At 40.3% G+C, this 11493-nt stretch overlaps 1 protein-coding gene across 1 annotated transcript in view; it reads left to right on the forward strand.

Moving 5' to 3' along the window:
- The window catches only part of GRIN3A (glutamate ionotropic receptor NMDA type subunit 3A), a 191908-nt gene extending 181308 nt beyond the window's left edge, over positions 1 to 10600 (forward strand). Inside the window, exons 10-12 of the mRNA XM_042788000.1 lie at positions 4556 to 4720; positions 5515 to 5588; positions 9143 to 10600. Coding sequence (XP_042643934.1) covers positions 4556 to 4720; positions 5515 to 5588; positions 9143 to 9479 — 576 coding nt within the window. The 3' untranslated portion in view covers positions 9480 to 10600. The remainder of the gene's footprint in view (positions 1 to 4555; positions 4721 to 5514; positions 5589 to 9142) is intronic.
- The last annotated feature ends 893 nt before the right edge of the window (positions 10601 to 11493 follow it).

The raw sequence follows: 11493 nt of genomic DNA on the forward strand, positions 1-11493 counted from the left end.
AGAAGAAAACATCTTCTCAGTACCTAATCAGATGATATGTTTACTGCTTTTTCTTCCCACTACTGGCAAGGCTCAGAAAATGGATGAGTTGAAAGAAAAACATTTATTACAAAAGGCAGTGTTTTTCCAGATCTGTGCAAAAGTCCTCACAACCAGACAAGAAAGGAAGTTGTCTTGCTAAAGCAAGACAATGATTTACAGTACCTTAAAATTTGGCGCTTGAAACCCTAAAGCCACAATCACTGGTCTTTGCTAAGGATAATCTCCCTAAAGAGATTAAATATGTATTACTTCAGTGCTGCCACTTCTTTGAGAGCACAGCTCCCTAGTAAAGCTGGAAATAATTCCTTCTTCACAGAGGTGCTGCAAAATTTAAATTCCTGATCTCAGCAAAGCTTTTGAAAATCCTTGCAGGGAGAATGCTATCCAAAAGGATAGTTTATTATTATACCTAATACACACGATATCCCTGTCTAGTGTTCGGGTTCAGCAATGTGTAGCACCAATACCTGTGCTGTGCTGCCAACCTGCAAAGTGCCCACAAAAGCCTTTAGAGGCTTCTGATTAGTCAAAGCTGGACCACAGGTGTATTTGATGGCTTACTCACTGCTCTCAGTACAACCAGGGAGAGTAAAGCATTTACAGTCTCCTGTAGTAGGGAGTAAAGCAGGAGTTTTTCTCTTGAAATCCAATAATGAAACCACCAAGTGCTGGTTTTTGTCTCTGCTCCCTGCCTCAAAGATAATGCAAATATCACACTCCCTTCTCTGCATTCCCATCCTTCTGTTCAGGGCCCAAAGCAAAAGCATATGAACTACAGAGGAGATTGCAGAAAATGCTTAGGTAGCAATTGCAGATAGGGGTTGATAAACTGGAATTCTCTCCAAGGATATGTAAAAAAGGAGATACCTTCACTTCTGCTCTTGTATTTGTCGGTTTTCAGAAACTGAAAATTTCCCAATTTGCAAGTAGCAAATAACTTAGAGGCTGTTGCCAGTATAGTGCTTAGGACCCATTAGCTGTAATCATCACAGGATTGACTATGGTTGCTTATTGCTTCAGAATCACCACGTGGGAATAATTGAGTTCCTTCTCCTAAAATACAGGGAGCTACCTCCTGAATTTATGATTACAAAGTTGTAGCAAGGACTGTATTTTTATCCTGGGTTAATAGAGAATATGCCACTTTATGGGCTTTTATTCCTTACCAAAAAAAAAAAAAAAAAAAAGGAAGAAGAAGAGAAGAGAAGATACTGCAATAAAGAAAGTCATCAGTTGCTTTTCTTTTGCCAGCAGAGACCTAACACACACACATATCTGAACCCTAACACTTCAGCAGAGAGGAAAGCAGTGATATAGAGAATCCAGTTTATTCTATATATGCACCTGAAGATACATACACAAACTACAAAGTAGTAGATTTTGCCACTCTGATACCGATCAGCATGAAGCTATGAAAATGAGAGATGCCTCTATTAGATGTTTTCTTTTATTATTTAACATATTTGTGTCTGCAGTAATTATGAACAGCTGATAAATTACCTTTTTACAATGGTATGTAAATAGGCTGGTATTACTATAAATAATCACTCCATACACAGTGCGACACACTGTGCTAATTATTTCACCCCTACCTCGTTTCCCCACTTAATTGAGTCTCAAAAATTTCCTTCTGCTGTGCAGCCTTTATCAGGCAGCTCTTTCAATGCATTATCTTCTTTATTGCTAGATGAAATATTATTGATGCTTTGTTTTGGCATTTTCTTTCCTAGGAAAAGATATCTTGTTTGGGACAATTTCAAAAGCTATCCATTACAAATGAAAAACACATCTGAGATGGTAGTGCTGGAATTTTTTTCACCTGCTTCCAGGGAAGGTAGAAAACTATTCTGCAGAACTGACAGGACAGTGAGCCAGACCCTCATCAGCATAAATCAGAGCAGCTTTACTGAAGACAAGGGAGTTATTTTTCACGTAAAGAGCTGACCAAGTGTTCTCTACTTCAGCAGTACTGGAGTGGCATCAAACACTGACCTTAGGCTGAAAGAGGCATCTCATGCATGCAGGAATCACCACTGCAGTTGCCACTATGTGTCTTTTTTTATTGTTATGTTGAATAGCTAGAGTTTTACCATATTCCATTAAACCTAGTTCCTATTCTCAGAGCAATATAAATGCTCCCTATCATACAGCAAGCGAACACTAGCAGATCAGGCCTCTTCACTGATGTTCCCTGCCTTTGGGGACTTCTGCATTACTTCTCAGGGTAGCTAAGCAAAAGGACCTTCACCCAGCTGATTCACAAGTTCCTGCCACTGAAGGAGTTTATGGCAATGCCCACCTGTATACTGTTACTCGGTATGACACCAAGCAGCAGTAGCTTGGGAGCATATAGGTGTGTTGTTCAGATGACTGAGCAAATCTATTCCTTTATAATTATTCTATTTCCCATTCAATTTATTCTTATATTTACTGTTAACTCTACATCTCTAAGGAAATTGTTTCATACATGCATTTGAACATCCTTTTTGGGAAGCAAGTGATTTGCATTAATGCTTCTTGGAGAATTAGCAAAAGCACATTTAACCAGTATATTCAGCTAGTACATATAGCAATCTCTTTGCTTCTTACGGATACATTTATGTGCTGAATTCAGAGATGGGCCATACTGAGGCCTTGGCTCTAAAGACCTCTGACAAAAAGATCAGATATGGGGCCATATTCTGCTTTTATGCTACCTGGGCCTCACTGCTGATTAAAAGAAACAGGCCACTTAACACAGACCTCCAGTCAAAACTTTGGGGTTTGTGTGGTTTAAAGTGTTACCACCTGTGATTTTTGTGTTGCCATCCTGTTCCCCTAATTAGAAGGACACAGTATGGGAGAACAGGATCTTTTCAATCAGAAATTCCAGTGCTGAGAGGGAAGTTTTGCTTCTAGGTTGAACTGATGAACTCTCAGCATCAGAAGACCCTTGTGTCAAGACTCTGACACCCTTCTACCTCACAATCACTCTATTGTGGTTTTCTACTTCCCTTCCCAGACTGAAGTAAGTTTCTTTAGAAATTGCTTTTATACCCCCATTATACCCTTCAACACCCTTGAAGTGTTTATTCACTGGTACAAAAATGCTCTTTCCAAAAATTCTGCTCAGTGCACTTCAGGGCAAGCAGGTTGATTTTGGCAGAGAACTTCTGAAATAAAAGTTCACTGACAGTACCACATGCAAAAGTTCTCACTCTGCTAGATTGATGCAGCTCTGTTTTTGTTAAAAATCTGTGGTATGATATCTCATATCACTGTGTTTCAAAGAACGGAAAGCAAATATGAAATCAGAGGAAGGAAATAATGCTCACAATCGCCCAACGAAAGTCCACACAGTGGACTCATAGCTCATCAACTCTTTGGCTTAAAATGACCTCATAACAAGATTTTTCAAACATTCTGTGATTTATCTTTTGACTAAATCCGGTTTCTTTTCTGGATTATACAACTATAGTCGTAACAAAGCACAAGTCCCACCACCACCCACCCACCCAACAACAAACTGAAGGAACACACAGGTCAATCATCCAGGGTGATAGCATCCCAGATACCATCTCCTGACATACAATCCTACCCAAGCAATTTTCTGCTCCTTTTTTTCCTGACTTGGGGAATAATATTCCTTAATAGAAAGGCACAGGGATTGTATTATTGGAAATATTTGCAAAGTAGTCTGTGGCAGTAATTATTAGCAAGAGATTTTGGTTATTGATAAACTCATAACTGAGTTGTGGAGGCATGAGAATAAAGTTACTACAATTATACATAACATGCAAACCTGATCCACCCATTGGGGTGCAGGTGTTCATAGTACAGATTGATGTTGTACATGGTTTCTTGGTCTTCAGACATGATTAATGCCAATAGAGATGCAAATTAATTAAAGACTTCCTACTCTACATGAAAAGGGTGGGTCAGCAGAACAAGGTGAGAGTGTTCCTGTTTATCATAATTGTAGTCAGGGTTCCTAACAAATACAACTTCAGTCCTGTTAGTGTAGGTAGTGGAGGGGTGCTGTGTTTGTGCTAATACTTCAGAACATTTTCTTCATGACCTTCCATCAAGGTTAAAACACAAAAAGGGGAAGTTAATGATCAATTCCCAGAAAATATGAACAGTTGGTCTTACCTCACTGCTGATGAAGGACTTGCTCTACAGTTCCTTGATTGTATTCTGTCAAGCAGTACTTGCTTTTACAAATGCAAAGACACCACAAATACTAGATTCTCATACACGTTCAGTACTTAATCTCATTAGGGAAAGAGCAAAAGGAAGAAATTCCCTGATCTTTGGTTGATTCTCATTCCCATGACAGGTCCTTTGCACTGATTGAGCACCGAGCTTTCTGCATTAAAGAAAGGCCTTGTTGTGAGCAGTATCCAGGCTATCCTGCAATATTTCACCACCATGTATTCAGTCAGACCGCATTTCCAAATGAGAAAACAGAAGCATCTGTTAAAATACACTAACAGCCTACTTTGTTAACTTCCCGTTTTGATTTTATTCACAGACACTGCAAATGGGCATCGAGCATTTTTCTGGTCTCTTTGTGATGTTGTGCATTGGGTTTGGTTTGTCCATTCTCACTACCATTGGGGAACACATCGTGTACAGACTGGTCCTACCACGAATCAAGAAGAAATCCAGAATGAAATACTGGCTCCATACAAGTCAGGTATGTATTCAGAAGTAACCCTGTGAAAGTCATGTGGCTGATTAAACAAGCCTGGAGAATTACAAGGTATAAAAGGCTTTAAGAGCACTGACAGTTGGCATCTGAAGTGTGACAGCAGCTTCTGGAATTTGAGGATGCTTACTTAATGATGGAATGAGAAGCACAGAAGAAACAGTTCAAATATTCACAATTACAAAGCCTTTGTAATTACAAAGCCTGCTACAGAAGGGATCTTTCCATTTGCACCTATAACCTTACAGTTCTTTTGACACCAGAAGCAACACTGTTGTTATCCCGAATGGCTAACCAGAACATTTTATCTCACTGTTACAGATTCCCAAACTTTTGTTCCATTCAGGAAGTTCTGGGTAACTTCCTTCATTATTCTAGGGAAAATAATGGAAGAAAATTGCACCAGGTGTTTGCTCTAAATGAAGGGGTTACTTTGGAGCAAAAGGCACAAAAAAAGGAAGAGCTTCTATTGGTTTAAAGCAGCACAGTGAAAGAGATCTTTTAGGAAGTAATTACGTTTGCAAAGATGCACCTTTTTTTTGACGAATTTTAACACCAAGGATTGTTTGCAAACTATTGATCAACCTTTCAGATTACCCTTCCTTGGGAAGCCACGGGAAAATAAATCTGTTGTAATGACAAAGCACAGGCATTGCTTGTATCCTTGAACATGTAAAATAATTTATGCTCAAGTCCATCACACAAAGTGCACATTGCTTACCTATTTATGGAGCTATTCTTAATCTTGTTTTTATTAATTTATTTTCTTATTCTCCCTCTAGAGATTACATCGTGCTCTGAACAGTTCATTTATTGAGGACAAATGTCAGCCTAAGACAAAACGAGTAAAAGAGAGGTAGGAAGTTTTGCATGCCTTAAAAAACAAAAATTACTTTGAAATGAAATACGTTGGGTCTGGATATCTACTTACAAATCTAATACACCCCAAGGATAATAGAACCAAAAAAAAAAGGAAACAAGATAGAAGTGACAAGGGAGGGAGGCAGAAATGAATTAATTGTTTCCAGTAAAAGGTATTAACTCTAGAAATTATGTTCTTTCATGATTTCACATACAGCTAATAAAAGCACACCCATTCTAAAGAACAGTTTTGCAGTTTTTTAAGTAAGTCCACTGACCTTGTTTTTAGGTAATTAATTATTCACATACTAAAGCACTGGCAGATAACTAGATCCCTGTGAGATAGCTTCACAATGAATGAGAGGTCAGGCAGTATATATGTTTAAAACTTTTTCAGCTTTCTTATTCTTTAGAATGAGAAATAAGAAAGCTAAGATGAGGAAAATGCAGTCCTTTCAGAAACCTTTGTCTCAAACAACTCCTGTTAAGGAAAAAATATTAGGTAACAACCTTGACTTGTTTTCATAGCCTATGTCTTCTGAAGAGGAGAAAATCTTATCTATAGCTACCAGGAACACAAGTCAATTTTTTTAAACTATACATTTGCTCAGTAACACAAAACTATTAGTGCACTTTTTAAAGACACAGGCAGCAGTACTGCTTTTCTACAGATAAATTCAGCCGCAGACTATAGAAAAAAAATGTCTACCAGGCTGTTGCTAGATATTTGGCATGACTGAAACCCACATATGTAAATGTATGTTGTGTTTAGTTTGTCATTCCTGCACTAATGGCAGCAAATGTAAGAAGTAAACATCTATAAGCTTCTACACTGCCTGTATACGAACAACTATATAAAAGAACATGCAATTAATTTCCTGTTTGTTCCTCATCTTATTTCCCCACAAAACTCCACAGTGTGGATCCTCCTTGCACACAGCAACTCCTTGCTTTTCATCCTTGAACAGCAGTAGCAGGAGCTGACTGGTGCAAAACATTTCCTCCTCCTACACCCTCCTCGCTGGGTGGCAGCATTCACACTCCCACAACCTCAGGCACTAACTCAGCCAGAGAAAGAATCTACCAGAGGGGGCTCTTTATATCTTTGATGATACAAAAAACATCAGCGGAATTATTTACTAGATACTGAGCAGTGCAAAAATTTTGTAATACAAGGATGTGACTGTAAACCCCACAGAGAATGGCTTAGGAAAAGAACCACACAAATACTCTTCTAACATTGAGAGTGAAGATGTGCTGCTGCCCCAAATCTTCTGCCCACACAGCATCCAGCCCATGTGTGCCTCTGTGCACACCCACTCACTGTCCTTGCTTATGATGAGTTTAACTCAAGACACCTAATAACATGTTGCCCAGCTTGTTATGAACACTCATGTGGCAAGGTACAACCCAGGGCTCTCAAATCAATTATATTATTACACTTTCTTTTATTCATGCTGGAAACTGTGGAATCATTAAAAGCACCAAGATACAGAAAAGAGGTGGAAAGAAATTGTATTGTGCTACTGGTATTTTCCTCAGGAAAGAAGATCCACTGTTTTTCTCAGGTGGTAACTTCTCAAAAACTAGGACAGGTGCTCAGCATCAGTAGCCAAATTGTAAAGGGTTTTGTTTACTTGATGAAACTTGAGTGTTAACTGTGGGCTCTGGCCTTTGTTAAAACCACCTGCCCAGACCCCCAGACAAAACCACCACTGCCAGCCAGCAGCAGAAGCTATGTCAATTACTAACACTTTATCAAAAAGCTGTTTTGATTTGCAAAAAGAAAGAAAAACATGTAAGAAATTATGGATTAATGATATGACTCTGAAAATTATTTACAAAACAAAAGGCTGCAGGTTTTGTGAGACTTACATCTGCTACAAGGCAAGTTGGTCACACTGGCTGCCAGGGACCCTAGGGATGATGGGCTCTGAAGAACTACACAGCAGGGAGACAGCTTCAGGCACCACAGCCCCTTGTCAGTAGTTCCTCTCTTTGCTAGGTGGCCTTTTTTGTCTAGACCACTGTCTGTGTAGAAATGCAATGTGGTAGCCTTCTGCTCTTAGCTCTAGAAATGCTTTACCAGTTTCTACTTGCCCAGGCTAATCCTATTCCCTGTTTGACATGTGCCTAAGAGGTACTTCTTTGGTTTTTCACCTCTTCAGGAGATTAACATGATTGCATCACAAAACACACATACAGTTTAGCACAAGACTTGAGAGTCTTCCTGTCTTTTATTTTGAAATATGAGAAAATTGCTGATCTACACAAAAATAAACAACCCTGTGTACATTTTCCCCCTGGGGTTCCCTGAGCCCTCTGGAGTATAATCCACACTGGCACTGCCACTCCTGCCTAAAATCTCCCCTCCTCCCTCTCTGCCACCCTGTCTTTCGGAAAACACTCATGATCGCCACCTCCTCTTAAGAAATTTCCACTTTCCAACTTCCTTCTCGGCAGGCAGGTGAGAAAAGTATCTACTCCCAGCTCCAGAGTCCTCCTGAAACCTACTGTTTCCAGCAAACCCAATCCTGAAATGTTATTCTTCCTCTTTATCTTGACGAGTGGTAGCTCACACTAATTGGCATTTCGTCCAAGGATACCCACAGAAGACCTCTATTGTGGAGCAGTTTTAAGATCAACCACTTCAGAGTTTCATCCTCAGTTTCTAAAACGAACACACAGATCTATCCAAAAAGTAAAGCAGGTAGGAAAGCCAAGCTTCAATCCCACAACAGCAAACTCTGTGCTTCCTTACGTTCCAGTTGGACAGCAGAAGCTGCAGGGTGCTCCTCTGTTTGGGAAGAAACCCTGGGAAATGCTCTGATTTTGGAGGGCTGCAGAGTGAAGTTCCCAAGAAAGAGGGAAAAGATGCTCTGGAATCAAAATATTTTGGAAAGACTTTTCTGCAGGAAAACATTGAAGCATTTTAAAAAGTTCTTAAATGGGCATTCTTCCCCAACATGAAAACTCCAAATTCTGTTTGTTCTATCAGGAAGCTCATGTCTGTGTCCCTGCAGGGTTTGGATACACCACATCACCATGTCTATCCCCCAAAGCACAAGCAGCTACTCCACAAGTCTTCAAGTCCAAAAGGCACACTTTTCCCTTCATCTCTCCACACGAACTCTAGGCAGCCTCTTTAGTTCTCCATGGGAGCAAATGCCCAAGCCAGGACAGAGTACTAATGCACAAAGGACTAATACTGGGATAAGCGTAGGACATTGAAACCACAAAAGCTTTCAGGTGGCGTTCAAGAAGGACTCACATTTTCCTGAGCTGGAGTTGAGGACTGTAATTTCATAACTACAAAAAAAAATGTTTTGGAGAAGATGAATTTTAGGATTCTTTTCTAGTCTCTGCTATGATTTAATCACAAAAATTAATGATCTGTGCTTCTCAAGAAAAATAATTTGAAGGATAAAGGAACACTATTTCTGTGTAACGGCAGCATCATATTTTTCCACTAGAATGGCTCACAGGGGAGGGTTGCATACACACAGGAGCAGGCTCTGATTCCATACTAACTCTCATATCTGTGTTCAGATCCCATATAGGGAATAGCCAGCATGCTGTGTGGAATACAGCCAACCTGGGCAACTGTCATCGGAAAAAATATACCTGCACTGATGAAGGGCAAAATGAGGTGATGATCCAACAGCACCAAGACATCCCCCTGCCACAGATGAGGAGAAAGAATCCAGCTTCTTTAACAACCAATGGGAAGGCAGAGTCCCTCAGTATTGCTAGGACCTCAGTGATGCAAGAGCTTACAGAGCTGGAGAAGCAGATTGAAATCATCAAGCAGGAGCTGCAACTCGCCATGGACAGGAAATCAGAGCTGGAAGAGTATCAGAGGACAAATAGGACTGCAGAGTCCTAGACCAGCATACCCGTTCCCTTTCCCTTTTTTTTCCTTTCTCCCCTTCCACTGTAAAATTTGTAACACACTTTTGTAATGCCAGAAAGAGGTGCAAAAATAAAGCAGGCAATATGCTCTTCATGAGAGTAGAATTGCAGCAGCCCACAGCCACTGCCACCCTCCTGAGTCCTCCTCCTTTCATTACAAGTTTCTTATTCTCCTAACAAACATCAGCCATTCCCAAGGGATGGGAGAAACAAGGAGCATCCAAACAGTGAGAGTTCCCAGTTCCTCCACTTGACAGTGCAGCGAGTTTCCTACTTTTTTAGCCCTTTCTGTGCATTAATTCAAAAAAAGAAAAAAAAAAAAAAAGTTGAAATTTAAACTGCTCATTGGAAGCATGTTCCTTGTTGGTATGTTTTTGTTGTGATATCTATGGGTCTAGTCTGTTCATTCTAAGGCTCCTTATGGTTGCCTCATTACACCAGGTGCTAGTTCTGTGTTGGCAATCCCTTCTCCTGGCACAGGCTGTGGTTTCACAAGACAAATTCTTGGTGCCAATCCCAGTACACACCATTCCCTCAGCTCTGTCAGCACAAATGCAGATGTCACTGCTCTGCAACTGTGATAAAGGAACTCACCCAGTTTAAAAATAACGTGGCAAAAACCAAACCACCACCTCTGCTTCTGAGCCCTGGTTGGCTTTCACTCCCACCCAGAGAGAAGCCATGCAAACAGCTGCACTAGCAGATGTGAAGGGATGGGTTCACAGTGGCACAGGGCAAGGATGAGGGGAAGAGAGGGGTGGCAGTACTGTAAGTTAGTATTTACCAACAAAGGTGAAGTATTCACCAATGCAAAACTACTCTCTTAATATTCTCTGTTTTCAGTTGGCAAGAAGGTTCTTTCTCACAAAGTGATATAAAGGGGCTCTGATCCATGATTTATTGACATGAAGCTCCCACCAAAGTCAAAGGGAGTCACCAAAGCCTCCCTGTGGACCAGGGCTCACTGTGAAGGAGAATGAAAGCTGTGGTTTCAAAGGCAATGTACTGAGTGAAGCTCCCTCCCACCTGGATGATGCACAGAGGGGAAGGAAGGGTAAGCCATTCAACATCTGAATAAATACTGCATCAACCCAACTGACTGTGTTATTTAAACAGGATTTCTATTAATTTTTAAACAACACTTCCCAATATATCTTGTATTACGGGGAAAAAGAACATTTGTAACACTGTCAGAATTAACTCTGGTCTCCCAGATATGTCACCAAAGTAATTCTTGCCCTCCCTATATCTGCAGCCACCTGTGTGAATGTTGCCAGGAGTGATGTTCTCACCAGGCATGGTTTAAAGGCTACAGGCAGATTTGAAACTGTATTTTGGGGTTTGAAAAAAGCATTCTACCTTTTTGCACCCTTAACCTTTGAAAAACACTTGCAAATGAAAAGATCTGCATGGACCACTAAAAGCTGGTAGCAATGATAACCAAACCAAATAGCTTCATCAAGAGGAGTTCATATTCTATTCCCTGCTCAGTCCTTGGCCTCTGCTTTTGGGCAGCAAGTGTGTCTGCTTCTTTCAACACTTAGTAACACAGGGAAGAGTAAACAGGACATAAAACAGCAAAGTGGGACTGAGAGCCCTGCACATCAGATAGGTCTGAAAGATCTAGGATGTCCCTTCTTTCCTTGCTCCTGACAAGCTAGATGACTATGGGCAAGTCACTTAGGTTGCTTTTGTTGCCTCCCCTTACACTCTCTCCCCCATTTAGATAATCAGCTTTTTAGGAAGAGCTTACCTTACAACCTCCAACATCATTTGGTTAGAACACATGAACACTGTTCTTGTCATTACTATGAGATAAACACTAGGAAAGAAATATTTCATCTCAGTTTTAAGGGTATGTTTATCAACAGTTTGTTAGGTCCTTATCTCTACATGCCTGAGCCCAGAAATTTTTAAGTAATTGAAAATGCTAACATCTTAAACAAAAAAATGTATGTTTTAGTTCCAAGTTCCAATCCAAACACCCA

The sequence above is a fragment of the Tyto alba genome, unplaced genomic scaffold (genome assembly GCF_018691265.1).
Source record: "Tyto alba isolate M040663 unplaced genomic scaffold, T.alba_DEE_v4.0 Super-Scaffold_13, whole genome shotgun sequence".
NCBI classification, from domain to species: Eukaryota; Metazoa; Chordata; class Aves; order Strigiformes; family Tytonidae; genus Tyto; species Tyto alba.